The sequence below is a fragment of the Indicator indicator genome, chromosome Z, assembly GCF_027791375.1.
Source record: "Indicator indicator isolate 239-I01 chromosome Z, UM_Iind_1.1, whole genome shotgun sequence".
In the NCBI taxonomy this organism is placed as follows: Eukaryota; Metazoa; Chordata; class Aves; order Piciformes; family Indicatoridae; genus Indicator; species Indicator indicator.
Genome location: NC_072053.1, coordinates 32,229,461 through 32,245,840, shown reverse-complemented (window position 1 = coordinate 32,245,840; position 16,380 = coordinate 32,229,461). Strand labels below are relative to the sequence as shown.

Here is a 16,380-nt window from a genome sequence, read left to right as displayed (position 1 = left end):
GCAAAGAGGAAGTATTTTTACTGTCTTCATATGCTAGTAACAGGTATTATGGAATTTACTGCAAAGTCAAGCATGAATACTTTAAGGCACGACATTTTCGCAGTGTTGTGAATATTTTTTACAAATATTCATGGAGGAATATGTGATTTGTGTCAAGTGAAGGGTTAAGTTCAGTGAATATCTTTTTGGAAGATTGTAAAAGCACACAGACTATAGATAAAGGTGGCCTTGCCTGGCTCTGCCTTGGAATGTGTGTGTCAGATAAGAATGTAGGGGGTCTGCGGTGTTCTATGAGAAAGACGGTTTTACTCTTGGATCCTTTTCTTCTCTCTCCCAAGCACTTCAGAACATTCTGGGGGCTCATTATCATACCCTGCCTTCTATTTAACATAAGCCTGTTTATGTAAATGAGATAGCTATATAAGAAGGAAAGAAAAACTAAGGCTTTGCTGTATTTTCGTCCCTTTTTCTCAGCCCAGCATGCTCTTTTCTTTGCTTATTCCTATTAAAACTTTAAAAGACACTTTTGGTTAGTTTATTTACTACAGCAGGACAGGAAAATTTTACATATTAAAGAATTAAAATCATCATGTGACAAAATGAGTGTTTTGGTGGTTTTTTTTTTTTTTGTAATGCACTGGTTTAGGTGCAGAATGGAGAATCACTTGACAGAGTGGGAATTTTAGAGGGTTTAGGACGAAAGTTTTACATGAACGAGTAAATATATACTCTGTACTTCTCTATAGCCATTTTAAGGGATATATTGTTAACACATTAAAACTGTTAACAGTACCTCAGTGAATCCTAGTTTATTAGACATGTTTCCCTGTATTTTGACATCATCACTACCATAACATAATTAATAGTAAAGTATCTCCTGTACGGCCAGCTCTGCCTGCACTTCAGCATCAGAACAACACAAGCATTTCACAAGGTCACTAGTTTAAACTTCCTTTTGACTATTAAGCAGGCTCTATAAATAATCACTGGTGTTTTTAAGTTTTGTATTGCTTTAGAGAAAAAATTCCACAGTTGCAGAAGACCTGTTTACTGAATAGAAGTTATAAAAAAAAGCAACATAGGAAAAAAAAAAAACAGCTATCAAGCAAAACCTTTAGTAATTGCTCCTGCATTCAAAAGAAAGCAGAAGAAAAGACATAAGTTAAGAGAGTCATGGTATCTTATATCCCAGCTGGAAAATTTCAAATCAATATCAAATCTGCTGGTCTATCACATTAACTTTGGCTCAAAAACACTATCAAATGCCACACAAACATTAGCAGTTTGCATGCTATACTCATAGCTTTTAAAATGACATATTCATAAACTGCAGTGATTTATGTCATAGCACATTAATTTTGTCAAGTCTCAAGTTCTTAATCCATTTATCTGATTATTCCCTAGAAGTTTCAGCATTTTTTATCAGAAAGTATGTAGTTTTTAAACAGTTTAATTATTACATGAATAATATAAATATTTAAATAATTTAATAACTTCTACCTAATAGAAAGATGAAGGCTGCCGTCTGCTTTCTCAACATAGGCAATTAGCAGGGTTGATAAAGAGGAGAGTGTGTATGTTTCCTCATTGATCCACAGTAAGTGGCCTCCTAATTTAGAGTCTATGCACACACTTCTGTAAGCTATTTGTAACTTGCACTGCACGACAAAAGCTGCTGTTTCTGAGTAGGATGCCTTAACAGTCTCAGTAGTGGTGCAGTCCTAGTAGTGTAGACACAAAACTGCTACGAATACCACTTTGCAATTATTTAAGGGAACAGACACGATTATTTCAAATCAAGTCTTAGAAAAATAGATTTAAATAATTTTTCAAGCCCATACCTCCTGTAGCAATTTATCTAATTTCTGCTGTAATTCAACAAAGTATCGTGACGTGATGAGGCCTTGGTGGGATTTATCCAAACAATCTCGAGCGAGTTCTGTGATCTGATGATGGGTAAAACTGAGCACTCCATCTGCCAGGGGAAGCACATTCTCTGGAGAATGATTTGTTATAATGTCCTGCAGCTTCTCTTCCATCTGAGCTGTGGCCTACAGACAGATACAATGTATGTTAACTCAATTCCACACAAAACTCAAAGCCTCGAAGTTTATTTCTGTTTCCACAGCATTTTTGTATTGCCCATAATCTATCTGGAATGCATGAAAAGACAAGCAAAAAAGGAAGCAAACTGAAAGGCAAAGTGACAGATGACATTTCCCCCCATTACCAGTCCAGGAAAGCAACAGCCTTATTGTTTTAACCCAGACTGTTCTGTGGTCTGCATAGTAGAACTCAACTCAAAAGATATCTAGCTACAGGTATTCTGCAATAGGCAGGAACAACTTTCACTAGAACAGGTTGCTCCAAGCCCCATCCAAACTGAGCTTGAACCCTTCCAGGGAGGAGACATCCACAACTGGCCTGGGCAACCTGTTCCAGTGCCTCATCAGCCCCACAGTAAAGAATGTCTTCCTAATATCTAATCTAAATTCTACCCTCTCTCAGTTTGAAACCATTACTCTTTGTCCTCTCACTAAACTCCCTGAAAAAAGCCCCTCCTCATCTTTCCTGTATGACCCCTTTAAGTACTGGAAAGCTCCTCTAAGGTCTTCCTGGAGCCATTTTCTCTTTTCAAAACTGAACTCCAATTCTCTCAGCCTGTCCTCACAGGGTTGTTCCACATTTCAGATTGCTGCTCAGTAACTCTGCAAATCATGACAAATATCTGTTCATATTTCTGTAAAGAAATATGAGGAAGTTTATTTTTTTAGGTACTTTTTCAAACAATGTCAGCTTTACCTTACTTTTTTTTCAAGAGGTCATCAAAATCCTAGAATCAACCAAGTGCAGTGCTCCAAACCACACACCTGTACCAAAGAACTCATTTGTGTCTCAGACCTCTGGACAAGTCAGCAACTTGTCTTCATTCAGTATTTCATAGTCAAATCCACACAACTGTGAGCTGATCTTCACAGTTCATAGAATTCATAGAAAACAAGTAAACACTATTAAAGGCAAAAATGTGCAGATGCTGCACAGGACAGCAAGATAAACTTTTAAAAATTAATTTCCTAATTCAGTATACATTTATGCCAAGTATACACCACCTATTGAAATCAAACATAGTTAGGTCCAATCAGCAGAGTGTATTTACCAGCATGATTCAGCACAAAACCAGTTCAGCATCTTTATCAAATGCATGTCCAGTTCACAGCAGGGACTTTCTTTATTGTGATTTTATCTTTGTAATAAGAGCTGGATCATTACTTCCCATAGCAAAACCACCACTTCCTTAAAAACTATGTAGTCTACCAATTTAGAGACTGACACATACATCATACATTATACAGATATTTCTATTTAAATATAATTCATTACCTTTGGGAATCTTTCTTTGTAGACATGGTTCATCATGATTATTTCATTGTCACAGCAGGCAGAAGAACGTCCAGGGCTGGAAGCAAAGTAAATTATTGCTTTAAACTTGTCTCAGCATGAATTTTCATTCATACAAGCAGATGCTGTATTTTGTATTTCATTTGCAATAAAAAGTCAAGACAGGCTTCAATGGAAAGTACCTTAGCTCACAGGTGACACATTTGGTTTCCTTCTGCTATTTCAGACCAGACCAAATCTTTCAGACCCAACCCTAAAGATTACTTTATGTGCTTGACATATAACTGATAACTATGTTATTTTCTTAGTTTGTAACTACATTTTAGTGTACAGGCAGTTTTACAACCCTTCTGAACACCACTATTTTCTCAGAAGGGTAACAGACTCTTAATTATGGCTCTACTTGTCCCTTTGCAGGTTACATACAATCAACTGACCAAGAACACTGCTAGCTGCATGGGAAAAAAAGAAAATGGTAAGAATGACTTCTTTTTTCTTTTAAACAGATAATTAAAATAAATGATCAAACCCCTCTAATTTCGCTCTGTCCAGCAGATAACAGCAGCAATTTCCAACAAATAATGCCATACATATTGATGAGTTCCATCAATATTTCTAAGAGGATCGGAAGATTTGCAGGAAAACGACCCACAAAAGTACCCACGGCCTCGACTAACCTATAGAACATATTTTACTATCATGAACCTCACAGTCTTTTATAAATTACTTTGAAAAAATCTCCATCTCACTTTCCTGGGTTAGCGACACTGGCCTATGCTTTCTGGTATAAAAGACCCCACAAAGGGGACGCTATCCTCTAGAAGTGATCTGATCATAACATGTATATGGGGCCTTCTTGCATAAGCAGAGGAACTGGCTTTTGGCTTCCTAATAGGGCAAAAATGAACATTAAAATTTATCCCAAGATAGAGCAATGGTGAGTCCTTTCACTGATATGGACATTCTTCTATGGATATCCACACCGGCATATTCACTGAGCACAGGATAGGCATGTGATTTCATCATACCTCTTCAGCAGCATGATCTTCTTACTAAAAATTCTTGGCTACTGTTTTTTTTCCCTGTACACATTCTGTGTTCAAATGGAAATTTTAACTGTTAAAACTATAACAAAAATGGAAAAATTTAAAGTGTAGCAATAAAAACAATGTCGTTTCAATCTTTAGCCTCCAATGCATTCCATGCAGGTAGCAACTACAGTTGTAACAAGTCTACACATCTTAAAAGAATGAAAATCAGACTTAAAACATATTGCAGTAAAAAGCTCAATCCTTAAGGCTTGTATACCTATGAATCTATTTTTAAACTTTTGAAAGGATCAATATGACTAGAAATGCAGTACTACGTTTTTTCCTTCTAGCTCTTAAAAACTCATCCATGCATTCATTTCCATTTTCAAAAGCTGAACTATTCTGATAGTTCAGAATTAATCTGAGATAAAACACATCTTATGCAAACAGCCAGTGCAAATGAAATGCAAAAGCCTAGTCTTTGGGAAACAAGTAACTGAAGTTCATCTTGGTTGAAGAAAATGAGTGTACCACCCACCCATTCATTCTTTACCATGTTTCTTTCCAGACAGTTGTAGAATCTAGATAAATATTAATTTTGCAAATAAAGCTTTTATTCTGTGAACAGTTTGAAATCTGAAAGAGAACCAGTGCTACAGTCAGATCCATCATGACTAGCAAATCAAGACAGTTCACATGGGTTGCTTGCCTTAAGACCCAGCCTACAACGTGATCACTGAAGGAAGCCATGATCAAAACCAGAAGCAAGAATTCAAAAGGACTATTTGCAATTCACCCTTGGATGCCCTATATTTCCCTATACTTCGGCAACTTCAAAAACAGCCAACACCTCCAATGTACAAGACAACGATGCTCCAGAATATGTGAATTTAGGCCCAACCCCTATTTCCAGACAGGAAAACTCACCTGAGGCTTCGGGAGCGTGGGCGTATTGCTCTGGTTCTGCATCTGTTATCACTGGCAATACTCTCAGTTGTACAGAAATGTTTAGACAAAAAATGTAATTCATCGGGTGTTGGTTGGTATGGTAACTGGTGCAGTTTCTCTTGGGATGAGCAGGATGACTACAAGAGTAGAAGAGAACACAAGCTTCTATGAGAGTGAAAAAAATATTTTCAAGACTGTATTCAGTGCTCATGAATAAAGCCATTTAATTTAAAAAATTCTAAGCACTGTTTCCAACACCGATCAATTTAAACAAGAAAATAATAAATTAGTCTTGACTTAATGAGCTAAGTATAAAGAAAAAAATTTACTTCAATCCAAGAAGAAGGAGCTGATGAATTTCAGTATTTCAAATCACCTCTAAGGTAAAGATGACACCTAGTATCAGTAATACACATCAACACCTGTCTATAGTTAAAAACAGGGTCTGTTAAAAATTGAGTAGAAAAATGTAAGTATGACAACGACAGAGTACAACTTATTGCCACAACACTAACTGTAAATCTACATAATAAATATGGATTAATGTACTGCCTTCAAGACATTATTGATGCTTTTTAAAATAAATAGAAGTATAATCCAAATTATTGCTGAAAAGATGCATATGCTATTCTCTTACAAAACCCTGTACATTCCAAATTAAGTGAAAGAAATTAAGACATTTATTAAGACAGATTCTATGGCTGACAAGTGAAAGAGACTATACTGAAACCATCCACTTAATATAAAATTGGAAGATAGAGGGATGAAATTGAGGTTCTATCAAAATACCCAGTCTTGCAAAATGCATCCATAAAGCTGCACTACATACACCAGCACATCATATTTTACTATATTCTATGAAATACAGCTAGCTATCTATGCCAAGCTAAATGTTTGGAGATAGAATCTGAAACTACTTTCCTCAGACTGGATTTCACATCCTTGTGAAGAACACATACACAGTTTATGAGGTGGGAGTCCTGGTAACAAAGCATGCAGAGAGGGCAGTTACTCAATGCCTCCTTTGCTTTAGACTTTACTGATAGGACCAGCCCTCAGGAATCCCAGTCCCTGGAGGTAAGAAAGAAAGCCTGCAGAATGGAAGACTCTCCCTTGGTTGATAAGGACTGGGTTAGAGATCATGTGGGTAAACTGAACACCCACAAATCCAGGGGCCTTGATGGGGTACACCCACAAGTGCTGAGAGAGCTGGTTGATGCTGTTGCTCTACCACTTTCCATCATTATTGAAAGATCATGGAAAACGCGAGATGTGACTGAGGACTGGAGGAAAGTCAATGTCACTCCAGTCTTCAAACAGGGCAAGAAGAAAGACCCAGAAAGTTCCAGATAAGTCAGCCTTAACTCCATCCCTGGAGAGGTGACAGAGCAGCTCATTCTGGAGGTAACCTTTAAGCACATAGAATAAAAGAAGGTTATCAGGAGTAGCCAGCATGGATTTACCAAGAGGAAATCATGTTTGACTAGCCTGATAGCTGCTTATGGTGTTGTGACTGAATGGGTAGATGCATGGAGAGCAGTGGATGTTGTCTACCTTGACTTTTGACACTGTCTCTCGTAACATCCTCATAGGTAAGCTTAGGAAATGTGGGTTACAGGAGTGGACAGTGAAGTGAATTGAGAACTGGCTGAATAACAGAGCAGAGAGGGTTGACTAACAGCTCAGAGTTCAGTTGGAGGTCTGTAGCTACCAGTGTTTCCCAGAGCTCAGTACAAAGTCCAGTCTATTTCAACTTCATCTATGACCCAGAAGATGGACAGAGTGTACCTTCAACAAGTTTGCTGATGAAATGCAACTGGGAGATTTGGCTGACACACCACACTAAGGATGTGCTGACATTCAGTGAGATCTGGTCAGATTGGAGACTGGGCAAAGGGGAACTTAATGTTCAACAAGGCTAGGTGCAGAGTCTTGTACCTGGGGATGAATAACACCATGGCACCAGTACAGGTTAGGAACTGACCTGATGGAAAGTAGCTTTACGGAGAAGAACCTTGGAGTCCCAGTGGACAGTAAGTTATGGGACAGCAATGTGCCCCTGTGGCCAAGAAGGCCAATGGTATCCTGGGGTGCATTAAGAAGAATGTGGCCGGCGGGCCAAGGGAGGTTCTCCTCACTCTTTACTCTGTCCCAGTGAGACCACACTTGGGAGTCCTGTGTCCAGTTCTGGGCTCCCCAGTTCAAGAGGGCCAGGGAAATACTAGAGAGAGTCCAATGGAGGGCTACAAGATTCATTAAGAGACTGAAGCATCTTTCTCACAAGGAAAGGCTGAGAGACCTGGGGATGTTTAGCCTGGAAGAAGACTGAGAGGGGATCTTACTAGTGTTTACAAATACCTGAAGGGTGGGTGTCAAGAAGGGACCAGTCTCTTTTCAGTGGTGTCCTGTTGACAGGAAAAGGGACAACAACTGCAACACAGGAAGCTCCATCTAACTTGAGGAACAACTTCTTTATTTTGAGGGTGATGAAGCACTGGAACAGGCTGCCCAGAGAGGTTGTAGAGTCTCCTTCTTCAGAGACTTTCAAAACACACATGAATGCATTCCTGCCCTCTGTGATCCTGCTTTGGCAGGGAGGTTGGACTCAATCTCTAGAGGTCCCTTCTAACCATTCTGTGATTCAATGTATTCACAATCAGCCTTGCTGAAATGGACTGACAGGTGTAGACACTACTGCTTCTGGCACCAAAACTAGTTTCCAAGGTAGCTCATTCACAAATAACCCTTCTGTGACTACACAAAGCTGCTTGGGTACATTCCCTTGGTTATACCAGAGGAGGGGAAAGAGACCTAAAACTCATACATCTTTCTGGAGCTCTTCTATCTCCAGTTGGCTTTTTCAAGAAAATTTATTTCTTCTGTGTCAACCTTCATGTGCATATTACTGATCTTATCTGCCTTCTTATAGAGTACACCAAGGCCCATGCCTGGCTGTTCTTTTATTAGATGCCAGCACAGTAAGATCTTCCTTGCTCTATCATCCCTAGTGAGGAAATCAGCAAACTTTCATACTGTAAAAACACTTCCCTATGTTGCTAAGGTCAGCAAATAACATCCAGGCTGGCAAGCTGTCCTGGAAGAGGCATTAACAAACCAGCTAAACCTGTTTGGCCAGTGCCCTCCCCATCGCAGGGTCCAGGCTGAAGTGGAGGAGCCAAAAGGCAGGCACCATTAAGGCTGCGTGGCAGGGGTGGCAGCTGAACCCCGTGCTTCATGCTTCATATAGCCTCTGACGTGCAGTTGCCTATTCGAGAAGGCATGCGTGGTTTGCCCACCATACATCATTTTGAACTGACTGGCTAGATTTGAAGAGGTAATCTGCCACTGGGCCGTTCCATTTTCAAAGAGGGAATGTATAGGGGATGATTTAAAAGCCCACACCTTGTTCATTAATGGGATCGAGGTGCCGAAAAGCACTTCCATTGTGCGCCTGTCTTCACGGGGATTACCTTCTTTTGTTCTAGCAGCAGCGTGTTTGAGTCACAGACCTTCACCACAGCAGAGTGCTCTCTCTCTCTCACTTCCTCTAATTTGGAATTTACCTTTTTGGATTATCCCTGCTTTTTGTATTACAACTGCCAGGTATCGCTTCATCCAGCAAAGGTTTTCATGATTAGCAGCCTGGCAGTTCATGAGTAACTTAAGCATGTACATAACATGGTTATTTCTAAAGTTTATACCCTGTTTACCTGTTGTTTAACTCTGTTGTAAAGCCAGGGGGTCCATATCGTGACCCAGGTGGCACTGCCATTCGTTTTCGTGTTTTATAAGAGTTTCCAGTTTGTTCCTCTGTATTCCAAATTTCTGATTTTCCTAGACTGTTATTTCACTGTTTATTAGCATCTTACCATGTGTAATCAACCGATCATCGAACCTGATCAAATTAGCTCAGAAAAATAGTTTTTTTATATCTGTCAAATTCATATTTTATCATATCTCCAGCCTACAAATTTGATCATAAACTATAACACAAACACAGAAAACAGACAGTTCTCATAATTTCCTAGCAACTTGTGTGAAAATGGCTGAATCATTATCCTAATTCCAAGGAACTCAAGAAAAGGATTATTTATAGTATTAGATCTTATGAGGTAATACCTTAAAATCAAAAAAGAAGAAAACTCACAAAGGACTGGTCTACAGTGGAAGGCTGAATCACAACAGAACAAGTTAAAGTTAGCAAGATTGCATTACCTTGCTTTGCTGTAGGCAATGAGGCATGCACAGCAAGAATCTACCATGCTTAGGTAGAAAATTGTCAAGTCACAGTAACTCATTTATGAAATTCAGGTTTAGCACATGACCATTGCATAACTCAGCACAGATAAATTTCTTTCTTATCTCACAGTATAGCAGACAGTTGCAGTTAACCTGACACTATACTTAGTACAGCCATGCTCTGTGAGACAAAAGATACTCTAGCAAAAGAAGTTTCCCAGTACAGACCACTACTGTAGGCTATTTATACAAAAATCTCTTTGCCTCTTCAGCTTCAGGGGATTCTGGGAAGATCAGGAACACAATAACCTGTATCACTCTGTTCCTCATAAAAGGTGTCAGAGAATCTAGATCCAACAGGACTGAATTGAAAATCTTCTTGCTAACAACTCTCAATTGTATCTGGACCACCACAGGCACAGAGTGCATATTCTTGGAGGTCTGAATTCTGCTGTCTGTACAAACCCAAATTCTCATAGCAAAACTCTTTGAAAAAGCAGCTCTCCTGGCATTTTAGAATAGCTGTTCTGAAAATCATATAAGGTTTAACATATTTTTAATATGCACAACAGCAGCACATCATGGCAACACAAAGTGTTCTTCCAATACAAAAAGGCAAATTTTTAGCCAATACAAGCTAATGTAACTCCAAAGTCTCTTTCCTCACCTCTTTACACTATACAAATACACTAAGAATATAATCTACTTGCAAAAATACGCATCAGCCATATGCTGTCACTACCATTTTTACAGGTATGCTTTCCAACAGACATAAAATCATCTCAGCTGCATCTCATAACTGGCATCCACCTGTGCTAGAATACAACACACCAAGAGTTCCTCTTCAACAGAATAATTTCAGCAGCAGACACCTTCATTTAGTTTTAGCTTTGCGAGAACACGTACATACAGTACTTGAACCACTTCTAAACACCACAAGCTTCCATGAAATCAGTAATTCAATCTCTTAACTTTCAATATTTAAAAAAGAAAAAGCAGGTTAACAAGAAATGGTGAGCTACGCTCAGCAAAGTATAAACATGATTACCATAGACGATTCTGTCCCCACTTTGACTTTCAGTTGCTTGCAAAGATAGAGGTTGTTCTCAATTGTGATCTGTAAAAGCTGTTTCTGGTCTCCAGTTGATAAGTTTCTGGATTATCATGAACCTGATCTATCCGGTACTGAAAAAGGGACCGTTTGCATATACACGTACGCTATTGTGTAGGAAACCATCTCTTGATGACTTCTAAGAATTTGTAGGACTGGAGAAGGAGGTTGCACTGTGCTAACTGCTTCAGATTTTTAAAAAGTACATGAAACCAATTAGATGGGCACTCTTGCAATTTTCATTTTATGATTACAGATTTTATGGATATACTCTCTAATGAGTAAAAGAAGAAAGTGAAAAGCAACTCTACTAAGAAGCTATGGAACAGTGTCTAGATTTAAATTTCAGAGGTTGTCCCAGTGCTTTTGCAGGAGTCAGCAAGCCATAACAGAGTCTTGGAGGGAAAAAATGCAACAGACTAAACTTAAGAAATACATAGCATGAATTCTCTGCTGCTTGTTTCTTCAACAAAACTCTAACTTATTAGAAAGATAGGTTTCATTCCACAAGTCAGAAACTGTTTGTTCAATCCTACAGAAGACATCTGGGTTTTGTATTCATATAATGTGATGCATTCAGGAAATATCAAGGGAGAACTCAACAACAGTCTTGCAAAAGTTAAGATGTCTAGGTCTACAAATGACAATGCTGTATTTTTCATAAAAAATGCAATACAAATGATGCAGTATTGCTGCATATTCCAGGATGTCAACAGCAGTTGACAAACTTCAATGACAAGTGTATGAACTAAAATTACTATTTTAAAATTGAAGACATCAAAGGAAAAACATACAAGTGAGGACTGAAAATTAAACTGTTTTGGTACATTTCTGACACAGGTTTTCACTTCCTTTCTAGCACAAGTGTGTTTCATATAATAATGATAGGGTTGCCATGGCAATTACTTATTATCTGACATAACCTCCTTTATGTAAATATATTTTAAGTGAAAAGCACAGCACATTTGATCTAGTTCCAACAAAAGGCATACAAATATGCAGTATGGAAAGTGGTTAGGGTATTAATGTGAAACAAAGGCATTTGCTTGGCAAAAGATCTACACAGGAAGGAAAGCAGAAGTCAAAACACAGTGCTGCTGAAGAGCTATATTTAAGATACACAAAATCCCTCAACCTTGTCTGAAGTCAGCTAGAATTGACTTGACTTTCCATAAGCTCTTGTGAACAAAAGTAAGAGTTGATTGTAACAAAGTGGTCTCTACCAGTCTACAAGATGTGAAACTCATCTATTTCACAAGAGAAACAGAACACACTTGGGGAAAGAGAAAGTGTTCCCAAATTGTGTAAGAAAGTTTTTTTTTTTTAATTTTGGTATCAGATGTCCAGTAATATTGTTGTTCAGAAAACATTACTTTTGTTACTCATACAAGCCCAAAGGTAAAAAACAAGACCTAAGACAAAACTTTTGAAGGGTCACACGTGGATCTAAAAGGACCAAGCCCTTTACTGCAGAAGATGTAATGTAACTGTCAAAATGCCTACTATTTGCTACTTCCAAAACAGGCTTTCTTAACAGCTCTATCTCCCCGTTCTCCCACAGACAGCTTAGTTTAAGGTAGTAACATGACCCACTACCTCCTCTGCAGTACAGGAGCGTGTAAGATAGGCCAAAGTACAGGTCAATACTGCCTAACAGGATCTCATGTGATCCCATGGTTTAAAGCACAAGTCAGGCAGGACATGCATGGTGGCAGGGAGAGTGATACAAGGTCATATCAAAAGGAGTCTCTAGCAGGCAAAATCTAAGAAATTAGACATATTCATTATATGGTGTATCCTCTGTTCTCATTATAGATATCTAAAATGTTAAGTATCTAACTTATCATGCATTAGTACCACACTACTGATGAACTAAAAAGGCAAATGAATGATTCACCTCTTAAGAGCTCTAACCTAGGATGGACAAATCATATCAAAGAGTGGTTTCTCTTTGTTATCAAGGCTCACTTCAGACTCCAAGCCTAACTACTGTACGGTTAAAATAAGGCAGCATGTCTCACTTCCTACTGCCCCAAAGGACAAAAGGGGGGGTAGTTAAACTGCCAGAAAATTTCTCACTACTCACTGCCGGAAAATTTCTCCAAGCAAAGCACACATTGCCTGAAGTTTTCTTGTATTTCAGTGTACAGCAGTTTTGTTTCTCATATTAATTCAAAGTCTTTCAACAAAACCTACAGCACCATCTCCTAACAGAAGCAAGCTAAATTTGAGAAGATGTGGCATGCAATAATAACAATAAAAAACCCCAAACCTATCAGCATAGTAAAGTGGATACTTACAGAAACAGTTGAACTGGGGGTATTTGTACCATAGCCAGAAGAAGGCAGAGAAGCCAAAGACCAGCGGCGACCATCAGTCCTGTTGTGAAACCAAGATTAGTAAAATGAACACTGAAGTATCCTAACACAGAAAAATGTGGAAATATTACTGTGTAAAAGTGCATTCCAAAACCATGAAACAAACAGGGGTTTAAATTGTGTAAACTTTCACAGTGGGACCACAACAAACAAGCATTCAGCAAGCATGACAGGCTTACAGTTTTTTTACTAGCATGTTTTTCTGGTAAGAAAGTCTAAAAAAATGAAACAACCAGAAAGTGAATTAACAAGTCCACAGAACTGGTATTTTGCTAATACACATAGAAATGGATGACACATTATCTTCACGGCCCTCGGGTCCATCAGATGAAAACTTGTAAGAAGTAAAAACCTGTGAACAAATGCAAGCCACGATGCTCTAAATCACAGAATAACCACCACAGTGTGCTTGAAATACAAGCGTAGTGTTTTCTTAAGAAACATCAGTACAGGATACAGGCAAACAAGCAGGCTAATGTCAAATGACCACAAAAGAGTGATCAGGTGAAAACAAACTTGTTAAACATTAGACATACAAATCAGGAAAAAAAAAACAATTTTGATGCAAAATTCATGCTCACTTAGAATAAATCAGTAATTATAACCAAAATTAATTTCTGTTCTTCACTGCCTGTGGTAAGCTACACACAACGTGGAACTTGAACATTCTAACTGGCAAACCAAAACACAGCTATGGGAGCCATGTTACAATTTTTGAGGAGTTACCATTTACCTGTCATTTCGGTGCCCATGACTGAAGTACCATTGTATCAAACATGATAAAAAAGGCAAAAGAATATATAAATAACAAAGCAATACAGCTTTTCATTAACAAACAGTATGAAAGTGGGGGAAAGGAGAAGCTCCTTTTTACAGCCTGTACAAAAATCAAGTCTGTTAAAGAATAAATCACATTCAAGTCCAGTTTACATACAAAAGCTAATTCCGTAAAGGAGAATTTAGGTTGTGTCAAATCAGGAACCTTAAAGTTCTTGATGCACCTTCCCTGTGCTTCAAGCTGTCTAAAAAAAGCCCTTGTTATTCTTCCTTCTAACACCTTATTTTTTACTCCCATTTATTCATCCAGTCTCTGTCCCTTTGAATACATACAGTGTGAGAAATTAATGTATGTAGTGATAAAATATAACAAGAATATGTGCTAGAGTGATTGCTAACTGTATCAAAGACTGAACTCTGGATAAAACTTACTCCTTCATAATTTTATTTTTAATTCATTAATTCTCCTCCCTTCTCTTCTTCCCCCAGCTATGCATGAGCTGCATCCAGATGAATGAACAATTTGAAAAGGAGTTTTCTCTTCGTTTTGGCTCAGTTGTGCAAGCTAAATATACTCACAGTCGAAAGAACAAGAACTTGGAAGGCATTTAAACACGGGTGAGACCCATACATTCTGCAACTGTGAGACAAAGTACTTTGTTACCGTGCTACTAAATAGCATCTGTCACCAACCTATGGGCTTGTAGATGTTGGGCTCCTATGAACTATCAGGAGAGGCCTAAGTGGTGGCTAGCAGAGGTTGCTAAGTGGGTGGGGAAAGATGCCTCTCCTGCTTGCTGCCAAGGCACCTTGGGAAGGCTGCCTCCATCCCAATACTGATGAGTGGCTGATGAGAAATAGCTAACCTGGGGTGCCCTCCTTTCTCACAGGAGGCTTCTGAACAATTTCCTTTTGCCTTTCTCTCCCTTCTTCATACTTTCCTAACTTTTTGGTAGCCCCACTGTGTGGGAGCAGTGGATGGAAAAAGAATATTCACACATCTATACCACCTCTCCTCTGCTCCTTGAACCTGTTTTGTCATAGACACACACATGCTGTCCTTCCCTTCCTTTGTATCATCAGTAAATTTACAAAACAGAAAAGGCATCCTGAAAACTGCTCTCACTAACTAAACGTCATTTTGCTATCAATGTCCATCCTGTCACAGGTTATATGAAGACAATTACAAGACAAATACCATGCTCATATCAAAATTTTACATTAACACTGTTTCAAACAAATGTCATAAAGCATTTTCAATATGAATGTAGAACAAAATCAATTTCTGTAGAAAATTTCTCAAAAGAAGTGTTCTGAATCCCACTGAAACAGTGGGAAATATTTTGAAATCACAGGAACTTCTTGTGTTAGCATTCCTTTGATTAAAGAATTGAGAGACTATTACAGGGCTCTAAAAATGGTCGAAATCCAAACAAAACACTACTGAACAACTCACATTTTCCTCGTGAATTCTAAGGTTTTGAAAAACATAATGATAAAAACTTTTCTGTTGTTTATGGGTGGGAAAGGAAAACTACTTCCGGCCCACTGCATTTCTAAGTAACATTTGGTCTTTCACATCTGCTTTTTCTATTATATGTTATTTTGGGATTTAATCAATCTTCCCAAACACATGCTCATAAACATAATCCATGAAGAAGCAGCTTTCCTTATTCTGAAGATACTACTGAGACAAAGTAAATCCAAAAGAAATACGCAAAGCTATTGATCTAGAAAGTGACATCATATGCTATTAGAAAGATGGACAAGTTCTGCTGTCAGAGAATAATTAGTTTCAGATAAAAGGAATACACAAGTCAAGTTTTCTCCACTTTACAACTCTGAAAAAGAGTTAAGTCATTTCCTTGCACTAAATTCTGAGAGCTTGTGTGTGCTACTTTATTGAACTTCCAAAATAAAGGAAGTAAAACAATAGCAGCAACTGCTGTCTTACTGCAAGTACAAGAGCTCCATGCCTGGCAATACTTCATGATACAAGAAAGCCACCACATTCCAATTTCATTTTTTGTGAGTATACTCTTGGGTCTACAGATAAACTGCCTACTTTCCCAGGATTAGAGTTAATGAATATATTACTTGAAGTAGGCTGACACAGTGTTAAGTGATAGGAAACCACACTGGCATGAACAGGCAGTCTCCCGTGACACACCATCAACTTTGCTTATGGGTTATTTAGTAATAATTTAGTATTTATTATTTAGTAAATATTGAGTAATAATTCATAGACCTCTTCAAATTCCCCTTAGATTTCAAAAATCCTATTAGTATTAATCCTCACACCACTCCTATGACAGAGCTGTCTCAGTGACACAGGTAGTGAGACAGGTCAAGGTCAGGTATTAAAGGTATGGTGATGGAATTGCTGCTGCCAAGTAAAAATCAGGTCCTGAACTCATGACTTCACTAATAGTGCTCTTATAAACAATGTACTTATATTTTGAAGACAAAAAAAAAATAAGAAACCAACCCTAGAATG

At 38.2% G+C, this 16,380-nt stretch overlaps 1 protein-coding gene across 1 annotated transcript in view; it reads right to left on the bottom strand.

Annotated features, from left to right (window-relative positions):
- Nucleotides 1-16,380, bottom strand: part of MAST4 (microtubule associated serine/threonine kinase family member 4) — a 341,770-nt gene that overhangs the window by 50,174 nt on the left and 275,216 nt on the right. The window contains exons 8-12 of the mRNA XM_054397478.1: nt 13,840-13,860; nt 13,029-13,107; nt 5,358-5,515; nt 3,382-3,457; nt 1,842-2,051 (exon numbers count right to left, since the gene is read on the bottom strand). Of these exons, the coding sequence (XP_054253453.1) occupies nt 1,842-2,051; nt 3,382-3,457; nt 5,358-5,515; nt 13,029-13,107; nt 13,840-13,860 (544 nt within the window). The remainder of the gene's footprint in view (nt 1-1,841; nt 2,052-3,381; nt 3,458-5,357; nt 5,516-13,028; nt 13,108-13,839; nt 13,861-16,380) is intronic.